Below are 16282 nucleotides of genomic sequence, written 5' to 3'. Positions count from 1 at the left end.
GCGTGAGACATCACCTGTGTGTGTGTGTGTGTGTGTGAGACATCATCGCCTGTTTGTGAGACATCACCTGCGTGTGCGTGTGTGACATCACCTGTGTGCGTGTGTGTGAGACATCATCGCCTATGTTTGTGTGTGTTTACGTGAGCCATCATCGCCTGTGTGTGAGACATCATCGCTTGTGTTTGTGAGATATCACCTGCGTGTGTGTGACATCATCCCCTGTGTGTGTGTGTGTGTGTGTGTGTGTGTGTGTGTGTGTGTGTGTGTGTGTGTGTGTGTGTGTGTGTGTGTGTGTGTGTGTGTGTGTGTGAGACATCATCGCCTGTGCTTGTGGGTACGTGAGACATCATCACCTGTGTGGGTACGTGAGACATCATCACCTGTGTGTGAGACATCACCGCCTGTGCTTGTGTGTACGTGAGACATCATCACCTGTGTGTGAGACATCATCGCCTGTGTTTGTGTATTTGAGACATCACATGTGTGTGTGAGACATCATCACCTGTGTTTGTGTGTGTGAGACATAATCCCCAATGTTTGTTAGACATCACCTACAGTACGTGTGTGAGACATCGCCTGTCCGCATGTGTCTGTATATGTGAGACATCACCTGTGTGTGAGACCTCATCGCTTGTGTTTGTGAGACATCACCTGCGTGTGTGTGTGTGTGTGTCACATCACCTGTGTGCATGAGACATCATCGCCTGGGCTTGTGTGTACGTGAGACATCACCTACAGTACGTGTGTGAGACATCGCCTGTCTGCATGTGTCTGTGTATGTGAGACATCACCTGTGTGTGAGACCTCATCGCTTGTGTTTGAGAGACATCACCTGTGTGTGTGTGTGTGTGTGTGTGTGTGTGTGTGTGTGTGTGTGTGTGTGTGTGTGTGTGTGCGCGTGAGACATCATCGCCTGGACTTGTGTGTACGTGAGACATCATCACCTGTGTGTGAGACATCATCGCCTGTGTTTGTGTGTGTGTATGTGAGACAACACATGTCTGTGTTTGTGCGTGAGACATCGCCTGTATTTGTGAGACATCACTTACGTGTGTGTGACATCGTCACCTGTGTGTGAGACATCATCGCCTGTCTGCATGTGTGTGTGTGTACGTGAGACATCACCTGTGTGCATGAGATATAATCGCCTGTGTTTGTGTGTGTGTGCAACATCACCACCTGTGTGCGTGTGAGACATCACCACCTGTGTGCATGTGTGTGAGACCTCAATACCTGTGCGTGTGTGTTTCAGGACAAGTCTCCTGTGGTGTCTCTGAACAAGCTGATCGTCAGAGATATAGCCAATCAGGAGCGAGGGATGTACCTGATCAGTGACTCCACCCCCCCGGAGATGTACGAGCTCCACGCTTCCTCCAAAGACGACCGCCGCACGTGGATGACCAGAATTCAGCAGGCCACACTCAGGTGTGGACCATCTCAGTACCTCCTCCAAGTACTGCATGCTGAGTAGTAATACTACATGCTGAGTAGTAATACTACATGCTGAGTAGTAATACTATATGCTGAGTAGTAATACTACGTGTGCTACTTGTGTGTGAGCAGTTGTCCGTCCAGAGAAGACTTCCCTCTGATCGAAACCGAGGACAAAGCTCTCCTGCGACGTCTGAAAGGTAGGACACGCCTCCTTGGTCTGACTTGGTCTCACCTGGTCCTCGCCTTGACCCGCACGTGTCCTCCAGCCGACATCCTGCAGAAGGACCGTGAGGTGCTGGAGCTCCTGCAGGAGCGGGTCACTCTGTTCGCCGAGCTGGCGGAGGCGACAGGAAGAAGCGGGGCAGGAGACGGCGGCACGTCCTCGCGTCCCTCCAACCGGAACCTGTTTCGGACGGACGCCGCTCACGCTCCTCCCTCCGAGCCGCTGCTCACCGGCGCCATTTCCGAAGGTGCTTGTTTATCCCACGCGCCTTGAAGATCACGATTTTATGTCTCACTGTTTGCTTTTTGTCTTCAGTGGACAAACTGAGCCACCTGTTGGCGGGGTCCAGCATCACCAAAGCGCCGGTCGCTAACGGCAACCAGGAGCTAAGCAGTGAGTGGCCGCCATCTTGAAAAAACAACATAAGTATCATCAATAAATCAAACATTTGTGTCAGACGGCGAAACCTCGTCACTCAACGGTTCTGTGGACCTAAACATCAACTCTTCTAAGGTAAGTTTGCTTGGAATATTATACATAAGTCACAAAATATTTATACCAATATATTTCATAAAAAATATATATTGCAGGGCGTCACACATACATATTATACAACTATAATATATATAATTATATATTGTTTTTGATGTATTACTTTTGATATGTTTATATTGTATGTATGTTTAATATTTTTATATAATTCATGATTAATTTTAATGATCATATATTATAAAGTCTAAACAACTCGACCGCCGGGTAGAACACTACTCCGAACTCTACGCCAGCGACAACACTGTCTCCGATGCAGCCCTCCGCCATGTTGAGTGTCAACCTGTAATGGAAGAACTGGACATGGAACCAACAACTGAGGAGCTAATCAAAGCGATTGACAGCCTAGCATGCGGTAAATCACCTGGCAGTGACGGAATCGCAGCTGAAATCCTCAAGTGTGGAAAGCCTGCTCTCCTCGACCAACTTCACAAGCTCCTCTGTCTGTGCTGGAGTGAAGGTGCTGTCCCACAGGACATGAGGGATGCTACCATCATAACCCTGTACAAGAATAAGGGAGACAGGAGTGATTGTAACAACTACCGTGGTATCTCTCTACTCAGCACTACCGGCAAACTCTTTGCCAGAGTTGCACTGAATAGACTCCAGGTTCTCGCTGAGAAAATATACCCAGAATCTCAGGCAGGGTTCAGAGCAGGAAGGTCTACTACTGACATGATTTTCTCTCTGAGACAGCTGCAGGAGAAGTGTAGAGAGCAGAGAAAACCACTCTACATGGCATTTATTGACCTTACGAAAGCTTTCGACCTTGTGAGCAGGAGTGGCCTCTTTCAGCTGGTTGAACGAATAGGCTGTCCCCCCAAACTCCTTTGCATCCTCCAGTCCTTCCACACCGACATGCATGGCACCATCCAGTTTGATGGGTCCACATCAGACCCCTTCAAAATCTGCTGTGGTGTCAAGCAGGGATGCGTGCTGGTGCCCACCCTGTTTGGGATCTTCTTTTCCCTCCTCCTGCGCCAAGCATTTGGTACAGCAACTGAAGGAGTCTACCTTCACACAAGGACAGACGGTAAACTGTTCAACCATGCCCGTCTGAAAGCCAAAACAAAGGTCAGGCCACTCGTCATCCGGGACATGCTGTTTGCTGACGACGCAGCAGTGGTAGCACACTCCCAGGAGCACCTGCAAACCCTAATGGACCAGTTCACCAAAGCCTGTCAGGACTTCAGCCTGACCATCAGTCTGAGCAAAACCAAGACGATGGGACAGGGAACTGAACCACCCCCCTCTATCACCATCAACAACTACACCCTGGAAGTCGTAAACACCTTCACCTACCTCGGTTCCACCATCACCGACAACCTGTCACTCGATGCCGAACTCAGTGGCCGCATCGGAAAAGCTGCCTCAACTTTTGGGAAGCTTACAGCGAGAGTATGGGAAAACCGCAAGCTCACTATCCACACTAAGGTGCAGGTGTATAGAGCTTGTGTCACCAGCACTCTACTGTACGGTAGTGAAACCTGGACCCTGTACTCCCACCAAGAGCGGCGGCTAAACATCTTCCATCCTCGCTGCCTTAGGCGTCTACTGGGCATCACCTGGAGGGACAGGATCACAAACCAATCAGTCCTGGAAAGAGCACAGCTTCCCAGCATGTGCTCCCTACTGAGGCAGCGACATCTCCGCTGGCTGGGCCATGTCCGGCGGATGGACGATGGGCGAATCCCAAAGGACATCCTCTATGCTGAACTCACAACTGGCAAGAGGCAGATTGGCCGTCCCCAGCTGCGTTACAAGGACGTCTGCAAACAAGACCTCAAGTCTTTTGACATCAGCCCCAACAGCTGGGAAGATGCAGCCCAGGACCGCCTTCAGTGACAGCAGGCACTCCGCAGCGGGCTGCTCAAGTCAGAAACCACCCTGGCCCAACACCATGAGGCTAAGAGGGCAAAGAAAAAGAAACAGGGCTCTGCGACACCGGCAACATCTATGGAACCGGTCTGGATATGTGACATCTGCGGCCGGGAAGGTCTCTCACGAATTGGCCTACACAGCCGCAGGAGACGATGCGACAAGACCTGACTCCGAGGCACAGGAAATCAATGGTCTTCCGAGACTGCGATGCTGATGATGATATTATAAATAAGCTTTTAAACATTTTCTTAGGATGTTATATGTTTAAAAAATTCATATTTTATTTTAAATTAAACATTATATTGATATATTTTATTCATATTATCTTTTATTGATATACATGAATATATTATTTTGTATCTATTACTTCTGATATGTTTATATTGTACATAATGTTTATTATTTTTTAAACAGTTCACGATTAATTTTAATTATTTTTTAAAGATGTAATATGTTTAAAAATGCATATTTATTTTAAATTAAACTTAATATTTTTGTATCCATTTTATTTGCATAATCTTTCAATTATGTAAATGAATATATTATTTTTTAATGTATTACTTTTGAAATGTTTATTATGTATATATGTTTATTATTGTTTTTATTATGTTTATTATTATTCATTTATTTTATATTATTGTTTTTATTATGTTTATTATTCATTTATTTTGTATTATTATTTTTAAAAGTTCATGGTTAATTTTAATTATATATTATACATATGTTGAAAATATGTTTTAGGATGTAATATGTTTATAAAATACATTATAAATTGTAATGCTTTTTGTATGAATGCCTTCTAGCATTCACACATTGTACTGTATATATACAGTATATTTTTATGTTATATATTTACGTTTATATATATTTTATTATATCAAACTGTCCATGCATTTAAAGTGCAAATCAAAATACAGCTTCACCACTTCCGTCATAATTTTTGCGCTAAAACTTCTCTATGACTTTAGCCCCAGTCTTTTTCTGTTTGTTTGATAATGTCATTACTGCCACGAGTGGTGGAAAAGTGTATTACAACTGAGTACCGCTGCGGCCCATACGGACCACAGCTGAGAAACACATATTTTTTGGCGGCCCTTAAGAGGGCGCTCGCAGCCCAAAAATGGGCCCCGGCCCTCTGGTTAGGAAACACTGTTATAGGTGACTATGTATATTATTAATAATTATTAGTTAGAGCATTTCAGCTTTTTCTCATTACATTCTGATTTCTTGCTTACATTTTTATTGTTGTTTATTCCCCATTAGTAATAACACAAATTGAAACACATAATTGGATTTACTCAATTTATCATACAAAATGACTTCCAATTTTCTGTATGCCTTTGTTGAACAGATTACTAACAAATACTAAAGTACTGTAACACATTCAATAGTTATAAAAAAAACACACAAATAAATCAGTAATAATACAGATACAATGGAATTAGTGTATTATTAATAGAATACAAATAAATTAGTAAAAATACAGATACAATGGAATTAGTGTATTATTAATAGAATAATTAAAAATATATATTATATACATTATTCTAAACATAAAAATATACTGTAAAAAGCAGTACATTAAAGATAATATAAATAGAATATATCAAAAATAAAACATTTACTTTAAAATAAAATACGTATTTTATAAACATATTACAGCCTGTTTTAAAACGTATGTATAGATATATACTAATTTAATAATAAACATATATACAATGTAAACATATCTAAAGTAATACCTTAAAAATAATATATTAATTTATATCATACTAATTACGATTGTGTAACTGCATAATCTACTGTATCATAAATTCTGCCCGTACCAAAATATTCACGTTCAGTTACACATTTAACAGTGTTTATTGTTGTTGTTGTATTTTTTTTTTTTTATTTATTCAAAAAATTTTGTGGCCCCTGGGCCGCACTTTGCACACCCCTGTTGTAGGATAACCAGACAGAGTACGAAAACCGTGGCAAAATCTTAGCCGGCACTTTGTGTTATAGGTGACTAAATATATTTTTATTAATTAATTGTTTGAAAATGTCTACTTTTTCTCACTACATTCTGATTTTTTGCATTTTCACTTTTGCGGTTTTTGTTTCCGACAATATTTTGCGGGCTCGGCCTGCCGACAAAGTTTTGTGGCCCCCAGGCCGCACTTTGGACACCCGTGTTGTAGGATAACCAGACAGAGTACGAAAACCGTGGCAAAATATTAGCCGACACTTTGTGTTATAGGTGACTAAATATATTATTTTAATTAATCGTTTGAAAATGTCGTCTTTTTCTCACTACATACTGATTTTTTGCATTTTTTGTTTCCAACAATATTTTGCGGGCTCAGCCTGCCAACAAAGTTCTGTGGCTCCCGGGCTGCACTTTGGACACGCCTGTTGTAGGATAACCAGACAAAGTACGAAAACCGTGGCAAAATCTTAGCCGACACTTTGTGTTATAGGTGACTAAATATATTATTATTAATTAATCTTTTGAAAATGTTGGCTTTTCTCACTACATTCAGATTTTTTGCATTTTCACTTTTGAAGTTTTTGTTTCCAACAATATTTTGCGGGCTCGGCCTGCCGACAAAGTTTTGTGGCCCCCGGCCCGCACTTTGGACACCCTTGTTGTAGGATAACCAGACAAAGTACGAAAACCGTGGCAAAATATTAGCCGACACTTTGTGTTATAGGTTACTAAATATATTATTTTAATTAATCGTTTGAAAATGTCGGCTTTTTCTCACTACATTCTGATTTTTTGCATTTTTTGTTTCCAACAATATTTTGCGGGCTCAGCCTGCCAACAAAGTTCTGTGGCTCCTGGGCTGCACTTTGGACACCCCTGTTGTAGGATAACCAGACAAAGTACGAAAACCGTGGCAAAATCTTAGCAGACACTTTGTGTTATAGGTGACTAAATATATTATTATTAATTAATCTTTTGAAAATGTTGGCTTTTATCACTACATTCTGATTTTTTGCATTTTCACTTTTGCGGTTTTTGTTTCCGACAATATTTTGCGGGCTCGGCCTGCCGACAAAGTTTTGTGGCCCCCCGGCCGCACTTTGGACACCCTTGTTGTAGGATAACCAGACAAAGTACGAAAACCGTGGCAAAATCTTAGCAGACACTTTGTGTTATAGGTGACTAAATATATTATTATTAATTAATCTTTTGAAAATGTTGGCTTTTATCACTACATTCTGATTTTTTGCATTTTCACTTTTGCGGTTTTTGTTTCCGACAATATTTTGCGGGCTCGGCCTGCCGACAAAGTTTTGTGGCCCCCGGGCCGCACTTTGGACACCCGTGTTGTAGGATAACCAGACGGAGTACGAAAACCGTGGCAAAATATTAGCCGACACTTTGTGTTATAGGTGACTAAATATATTATTTTAATTAATCGTTTGAAAATGTCAGCTTTTTCTCACTACATTCTGATTTTTTGCATTTTTTGTTTCCAACAATATTTTGCGGGCTCAGCCTGCCAACAAAGTTTTGTGGCTCCCGGGCTGCACTTTGGACACCCCTGTTGTAGGATAACCAGACAAAGTACGAAAACCGTGGCAAAATCTTAGCCGACACTTTGTGTTATAGGTGACTAAATATATTATTTTAATTAATTGTTTGAAAATGTCGGCTTTTTCTCACTACATTCTGATTTTTTGCATTTTCACTTTTACGGTTTTTGTTTCCGACAATATTTTGCGGGCTCGGCCTGCCGACAAAGTTTTGTGGCCCCCGGGCCGCACTTTGGACACCCTCGTTGTAAGATAGCCAGACAAAGTACGAAAACCGTGGCAAAATATTAGCCGACACTTTGTGTTATAGGTTACTAAATATATTATTTTAATTAATCGTTTGAAAATGTCGGCTTTTTCTTACTACATTCTGATTTTTTGCATTTCTTGTTTCCGACAATATTTTGCGGGCTCGGCCTGCCAACAAAGTTTTGTGGCCCCCCGGCCGCACTTTGGACACCCTTGTTGTAGGATAACCAGACAAAGTACGAAAACCGTGGCAAAATCTTAGCAGACACTTTGTGTTATAGGTGACTAAATATATTATTATTAATTAATCTTTTGAAAATGTTGGCTTTTATCACTACATTCTGATTTTTTGCATTTTCACTTTTGCGGTTTTTGTTTCCGACAATATTTTGCGGGCTCAGCCTGCCAACAAAGTTTTGTGGCCCCCGGGCCGCACTTTGGACACCCTCGTTGTAAGATAACCAGACAAAGTACGAAAACCGTGGCAAAATCTTAGCCGACACTTTGTGTTATAGGTGACTAAATATATTATTTTAATTAATTGTTTGAAAATGTCGGCTTTTTCTCACTACATTCTGATTTTTTGCATTTTCACTTTTGCGGTTTTTGTTTCCGACAATATTTTGCGGGCTCGGCCTGCCGACAAAGTTTTGTGGCCCCCGGGCCGCACTTTGGACACCCTCGTTGTAAGATAACCAGACAAAGTACGAAAACCGTGGCAAAATCTTAGCCGACACTTTGTGTTATAGGTGACAAAATATATTATTTTAATTAATTGTTTGAAAATGTCGGCTTTTTCTCACTACATTCTGATTTTTTGCATTTTCACTTTTGCGGTTTTTGTTTCCGACAATATTTTGCGGGCTCGGCCTGCCGACAAAGTTTTGTGGCCCCCGGGCCGCACTTTGGACACCCTCGTTGTAGGATAACCAGACAAAGTACGAAAACCGTGGCAAAATATTAGCCGACACTTTGTGTTGTAGGTGACTAAATATATTATTTTAATTAATTGTTTGAAAATGTCTGCTTTTTCTCACTACATTCTGATTTTTTGCATTTTCACTTTTGCGGTTTTTGTTTCCGACAATATTTTGCGGGCTCGGCCTGCCGACAAAGTTTTGTGGCCCCCGGGCCGCACTTTGGACACCCTCGTTGTAGGATAACCAGACAAAGTACGAAAACCGTGGCAAAATATTAGCCGACACTTTGTGTTATAGGTTACTAAATATATTATTTTAATTAATCGTTTGAAAATGTCGGCTTTTTCTCACTACATTCTGATTTTTTGCATTTTTTGTTTCCAACAATATTTTGCGGGCTCAGCCTGCCAACAAAGTTCTGTGGCTCCTGGGCTGCACTTTGGACACCCCTGTTGTAGGATAACCAGACAAAGTACGAAAACCGTGGCAAAATCTTAGCCGACACTTTGTGTTATAGGTGACTAAATATATTATTTTAATTAATTGTTTGAAAATGTCGGCTTTTTCTCACTACATTCTGATTTTTTGCATTTTCACTTTTGCGGTTTTTGTTTCCGACAATATTTTGCGGGCTCGGCCTGCCGACAAAGTTTTGTGGCCCCCGGGCCGCACTTTGGACACCCTCGTTGTAAGATAACCAGACAAAGTACGAAAACCGTGGCAAAATCTTAGCCGACACTTTGTGTTATAGGTGACTAAATATATTATTTTAATTAATTGTTTGAAAATGTCGGCTTTTTCTCACTACATTCTGATTTTTTGCATTTTCACTTTTGCGGTTTTTGTTTCCGACAATATTTTGCGGGCTCGGCCTGCCGACAAAGTTTTGTGGCCCCCGGGCCGCACTTTGGACACCCTCGTTGTAAGATAACCAGACAAAGTACGAAAACCGTGGCAAAATATTAGCCGACACTTTGTGTTATAGGTGACTAAATATATTATTAATTAATTGTTTGAAAATGTCGGCTTTTTGTCACTACATTCAGATTTTTTGCATTTTCACACTTTTGCAGTTTTTGTTTCCGACATTATTTTGCGGGCTTGGCCTGCCGACAAAGTTCTGTGGCCTCGGGCCGCACTTTGGACACCCTTGTTGTAGGATAACCAGACAAAGTACAAAAACCGTGGCAAAATATTAGCCGATCATACGAAAAGTGAGGTGCACAAAAAGCGATGAACATGTTTACAATGGATGGTCAACATTATTGTTTTTGTGTAATTATTTGTACATGCGCCGTGTGTTTTACGACAGCCAACATTTTGTGTTTTTGCAGGACTCAAACGGAAACCAGGTTCAGGAGAGGACGCTAAAAGAGGTAAAAAGCTGCGATGCGAGTGCAACGGGACAGCCCGAGCTAACGCTGTGTTTCCACAGGAAGTGTGTCAGCGTCTGGTCAGTCTGAGCACGCAACTCCACGCCCTGCAGGTAAGACCGTAAGAACGCCGTCCCGTCACAGCGGGCTCCTTTCATCTGACTTGTCGACTCCGCCCGCCAGGCGGCGGTGATCCGTCAGGACTCCACGCTGGAGCTGTTCGTCCGGGCGAGCCCGGCTGCGGGCCCGACCGCCGGCCCGACCACCGGACCCCGTCTCTGTCGCTCCGTGTCGCGGGACACGGGGCTGGACGGCGGCGGCGAAGTGGCGCGCTTGAGGCAGCAGGTGGAGCTTCTACAGGAGGAAGTGACGCGGCTGCGTCTCAAAGAGGAAGCACCCCCGAAGGAGGAGGCGGAGCCGGGCAACAGGAGGAGGAGCAACGGCTGTGACGTCATCAAAGGGGAACAGGTGTGCGGACCAAATGTTTCATGGCGGGATCTTTGTGAGCCAAGGGCCGCTTGAATAGGTACACTTACCATGTGCACCCCAATGACGTAATTTGAAAATGTCTTAATTGCGCAGCTGAGGAGGAGGCGGGGTAGCAGAGAGCAGGAGCCACACCCCCTCGCCCCATTGGCCACTCATGACCCGGTCGACCAATTAGACGGCCTTCAGGAAGCAGACGGGGAAGATGTGGTGAAGATCTCTCCTCGCGCTGACAGTCCCAGAGGTCAGCTGACGACCACATAGAAATAGAAATATAATATATAAATAATATATAAAACTACCGTATTTTCTGCACTATAAGGCGCACCTAAAAACCTCCAATTTTCTCAAAAGCTGACAGTGCGCCTTATAATCCGGTGCGCCTTATATATGGACCAATATTGAGCCACAACAGGTCTCGCAACTACGGGATGCATAACGTAACCCCAGCCTCTACTGTAGCGTCTATTCTATGCGCCTTATAATGCGGTGCACCTTATATATGAACAAAGTTTTAAAATAGGCCATTCAATGAAGGTGCGCCTTATAATTTGGTGCGCCTTAAAGTGCGGAAAATACGGTATTTCATAGAAATACCACGTTTGATATTATCATTATTATTCTCACCTTTTTCTATTCTGGACATTCAAACCTAACAAGTTTCCAACTTACAAAAATTCCTGGCTTCCCGTAACGTAAAAGTGTTACTACTTACACATTTCGCCACCAATTCCTTGCTAATTAGCCAAATGCTAGCATGCTAACGTTAGCAAAGTATTTTGTTACTTGATGCATGTTTAGGGGGACTGCACTCCCCCCCCCCCCCCATCCTTAATGTAAGACAAGCACACACGTTTTTATTTTTCATGCATTTCAAACCGTAACTAAACACTAGCAAGAGTCAGCTAACAATGGAGTCAATAGCAGATGCTCTATTTCGCCTATAAAGCGCTCTAAAAAAAACCTCAGACAAGGTTTTATATCCAAGCTGTAAGTATATATGTAATGTAGTAACATTCATAATAACATGTAATATTTATTTTATTAAATGTATTTAATATAATATTTATTATAAAACATTTAAAAGGTATACACTTTAGAGTCAAATATGCTAACTGTTAACATGCTAGCTGATAGCATGCTAGCTATTGCAGCTCACTTTGCAGGGTAAAATATTTGACTTGACGCATGCTAACTGTCAAGTCAAGTAACAAAATATTTTGCTAACATTAGCATGCAAGCTTTTTAGCACATTTTAAAATATATGCTAACTGTTAACATGCTAGCTATTCTAGCTCACTATACACGGTCAAATATTTGACGTGACGCATGCTAACGGTCAAGTCAAGTAACAAAATACTTTGCTAACATTAGCATGCAAGCTTTTTAGCACATTTTAAAAGTATACACTTTAGAGGCAAATATGCTAACTGTTAATATGCTAGCTGACAGCATGCTAGCTATTGCAGCCCACTTTGCAGGGTCAAATATTTGACTTGACTAGGGCTGCAACTAACAGCTAATTTGATAATCGATTAATCTGTCGATTATTACTTCGATTAATCTATTAATAATCGGATAAAAGAGACAAACTACATTTCTATCCTTTCCAGTATTTTATTGGAAAAAAAACAGCACACTGGCACTAGGGATGTCCGATAATGGCTTTTTGCCGATATGCGGTATTCCGGTATTGTCCAACTCTTTAATTACCGATACCGATATATACAGTCGTGGAATTAACACATTAATATGCCTAATTTGGACAACCAGGTATGGTGAAGATAAGGTCCTTTTTAAAAAAAATAAAAAAATAAAATAAGATAAATAAATTAAAAACATTTTCTTGAATAAAAAAGAAAGTAAAACAATATAAAAACAGTTACATAGAAACTAGTAATTAATGAAAATGAGTAAAATTAACTGTTAAAGGTTAGTACTATTAGTGGACCAGCAGCACGCACAATCGTGTGTGCTTACGGACTGTATCCCTTGCAGACCAGAATATTAATAACAGAAAGAAACAACCCTTTTGTGTGAATGAGTGTGGATGGGGGAGGGAGGTTTTTTGGGTTGGTGCACTAATTGTAAGTGTATCTTGTGTTTTTTATGTTGATTTGATCAAAAACAAAAACAAAAACAAAAAAACCTGATACCGATAATAAAAAAAACGATACCGATAATTTCCGTTATTACATTATTATCGGACATCTCTAACTGGCACCATCCTTATTTTGATTATTGTTTCTCAGCTGTTTGTAAATGTTGCAGTTTATAAATAAAGGTTTATAAAAAAATATATATGTATATATATCTTTTTAAAAGCCTCTGCGCATGCGCATAGATCCAACGAAATTAATCGCCAACCATTTTTATAATTTTAATCGATTAGTTGTTGCAGCCCTAGACTTGACGCATGCTAACGGTCAAGTACAGAAACAAAATATTGTGCTAACATTAGCATGCAAGCTTTTTAACAAATTTTGAAGGTATACACTTTAGTCAAATATGCTAACTGTTAACATCCTAACATTAGCTTGTTAGCTTTACTTTAGCTCATTGTGCAGTCTTATATTGGCATGCTAACTGTTCTAACTCTTGATGATAATAATAATAATATAATCGATTATGACTTGTTCACCTTTATATATGGTAACGATGCGTATTGTCTGCGTTTAGACCTGCAGGACATTCCGGAAGAAAGCGAGTGCGGAGCGGATCCCAGTTAATGTCTCACTGTGACGTCACCGTGATGTCACCGCTGTCCTGATGTCATTTCCTGCTTCGGAAAAAAAAGGGGTCTGCGACTTCAAACAGGAAGTGTGTCACCGGAGTGGGCGGAGCTAACGACTGGGTCCAAACGCCACTAAACAGGGATTTTGGACAGGTGACTACATGACCCACAACGCGGACACTACTTATTTATTTAGTCAGTGTGGTTTGTAGGAAGTACATTTCGTGCATGAAGTCCACGAAACGGTGGCAACGGCCTCGTTGGTGCTGATAATTTCATAGAATAGCGGAAAGAAAGTAACGCTAACGAGGACACAGAAGACGGTTCACGTCCTCTTCAAGAACCGCATGGACGAGTCACATGACGCCACTTGAAGGCAAAATGTCTCTTTTAAGTGTCGTCTTCATCAAGCTGGAACCTTTTTTTTGTTTGTTTTGTTCTCAGGAGAAATGTGTACATGTTTTTTAAGTCTTGATAAAAGTTCACCGAACTGCTGCATGCTGCGTCGAACTACTTTTCACGCCTTAAAGGGACACGCGTGTCTTTGACACGGTGACTTGCGATACCAGGGAGGAGTCAGGCTGGTATCAGTGATACCGGTCCGATACGTTGTGCAAATATATACCGAACGTGTCTGCTGAAATTTAAAACCTTGTGTATTTTCAAATATCTATCTAAAAAAAAAAATCTTAAAAATGTAAGAAAAAAGTTTTTAAAAAATTGGAATGTAATGAGAAAATGCTGACTTTTCTTTTAAACAATTGTCTATTTGTTTTTTGACATATACAGTCCAGAAATACAATTAAACACATTTAAAATGTTATTTTTTTTCTCCCCAAACAAGTAACCCACAAAATGATATATACAATAACAAAAACATAAAAATGCTGACATTTTTAAGCTAATTATAATATTAGTCATCTATAACAAAGTTTTGTCTTTAGATATAAATATCTGTTTTTAGCATTTTTGAAAAAAATAATCAAAATGGCCCCCTCATACTTGACTGTTTAGTCAAGCTATATATTTTTTGTGCACTCCTAATATTATTATACCTATAACACAAAAGTTTGTATTTAAATATATGTCACATTTGTTTTTAGCATTTTTCAAAAATGATCAAAATGGCCCCAGTCGACATTGACTTTTCAGTATGCGGAAAAAGTGGTGGAAGTTTTTGGACACGCCTGATCTGAAATATTAGAAGCTCTTGAAATAAAGATAAAATAAAAATAGTTAATTAAAAAAATAATACTAACTCACGAATGAATTTGAAAAATCACAACAACAATAATAAACACTGTTTGTTGTGTAAGTGAACATGAATGTTTTAAACAGACTTTTTGACACAATAGGTTATGTAGTTACACAATCACATTATTATTATCATCATCATTATTCTATTCTTAAGGGGGGAACAACAGTAAAATATTTAAAAAAAAGAGCAAACAATCGAAATGTAAGGGAAAAAAGCTGAACTGTTTGAATCATTTAGAGTAATATACTTAGTGAACTATTTTACAAAGCTGACACAAAGTGTGTCTTTAAATATATACATGTATATATATGTTTTAGCAATTGTATTAAAAATAAAAAATATACCAAAATGGCCCCTCAGTATTTAGACTTTTTTAGTATGCGGCCCTTGTTGGACACCCCTGTTATATACAATCAAAAGTATAAAATTGTCCATAAACAAAATTGTTAGCATTTGACAATAACAATGTTGAATAGCGGAAAAGTTCACATTAACTGTGGCCAAATTAAGCACTATAATGTAATAATATTTAATAACAATCCAAGGTGACTAACTTATTTATCATACATATCAAAACTCAAATTGACTCTCAATCTCTATTAGCAAATATGGAACATGTTGAAGTGCAGTTTTTTCCCCAGTTGGAAAATCTGGGTCGGGTGGTTTGTTTTGTTGTCTATTTTGTTGCCAATTGCAATTGTATGACATTTGTAATGTTTCTCGACATTGCATTTGATGTTTTAGTGCCAGTTAAGTCCTTATTTTTTGTAAAATCAATCCCTTGCAAGTAAAAATGTGACAAATTAAGTAAGTAACACTACGGTGTAACTTTCAGGGTCATTTGCTATGTTTACTGTCGCAGGCTGTAACCAGGAACCATTTATTATTTTTTAATTCATAAGTTGTAAACAAAGTCAAGTTGAAAATATAACTTACAACACGGTCAGTGTATGTTGTGGTCATTGAATGTTCTTTTCATCAATAGAAATGGAAAAAAACAACAACCCGATTTGCTTATTGGAATTTAATTTCGAAAAGCAAAAAAGAAAGTAAAGGGAAAAAACTAAGTGTTTTTTTTTGGTATTGATGAGCAACAACAAAATCTAAAAAACGGTTTGATTTATAACAAAAACAAATAAATCCCGAATAAAACAGAAAACGGAAAAACAGATGTTTTTTTCATTTGCAAACACCGGACGTTTTGGTTTCAAAGTAAAAGCTGCAAGTACATTGTCAGCCTGGAACACGGGTATCGTAGTATCCCCGCTTTTACTCTGAAATATAAAGCTTCCGTTGTCATAATAAGGTCTGCTTTTTTCATTTCCATTTACCAGGGATTTAAATGTTTGTTGTATGAAATACAAAACCGTTTCTAGATGTAGTTACCGCTTTTTGACATCAACATAACGTTTTGTGTTTCAATTTTCTTATTTATTTTCAAATAAAATTTAAATAAACTCGTCGTTTTTCCTTTTTCAAATGTGCATCTATAAAAAGGAATTTCAATGACCAAAACATGCCATCTGTGACGTCACTTCCTAGCGCACGAGACCCTACAAATTAAGAGCATGTCATACAACACAAATGTGTGATGGGAATAGTCATATCAAAAACACTTAACGGTGCACTTTCAATAAAGAAATGTAT

At 39.8% G+C, this 16282-nt stretch overlaps 1 protein-coding gene across 1 annotated transcript in view; it reads left to right on the top strand.

Annotated features, from left to right (window-relative positions):
* Positions 1-13873, top strand: part of arhgef2 (rho/rac guanine nucleotide exchange factor (GEF) 2) — a 33966-nt gene extending 20093 nt beyond the window's left edge. Inside the window, exons 13-22 of the mRNA XM_062029815.1 lie at positions 1253-1425; positions 1564-1631; positions 1701-1904; positions 1973-2050; positions 2115-2170; positions 10119-10160; positions 10220-10270; positions 10341-10625; positions 10740-10887; positions 13323-13873. Coding sequence (XP_061885799.1) covers positions 1253-1425; positions 1564-1631; positions 1701-1904; positions 1973-2050; positions 2115-2170; positions 10119-10160; positions 10220-10270; positions 10341-10625; positions 10740-10887; positions 13323-13372 — 1155 coding nt within the window. The 3' untranslated portion in view covers positions 13373-13873. The remainder of the gene's footprint in view (positions 1-1252; positions 1426-1563; positions 1632-1700; positions 1905-1972; positions 2051-2114; positions 2171-10118; positions 10161-10219; positions 10271-10340; positions 10626-10739; positions 10888-13322) is intronic.
* The last annotated feature ends 2409 nt before the right edge of the window (positions 13874-16282 follow it).

The sequence above is a fragment of the Entelurus aequoreus genome, linkage group LG20 (assembly GCF_033978785.1).
Source record: "Entelurus aequoreus isolate RoL-2023_Sb linkage group LG20, RoL_Eaeq_v1.1, whole genome shotgun sequence".
Lineage (NCBI taxonomy): Eukaryota > Metazoa > Chordata > Actinopteri > Syngnathiformes > Syngnathidae > Entelurus > Entelurus aequoreus.
Note: the sequence above shows the minus strand (reverse complement) of the source record. Positions and strands in the feature narration are given on the sequence as shown.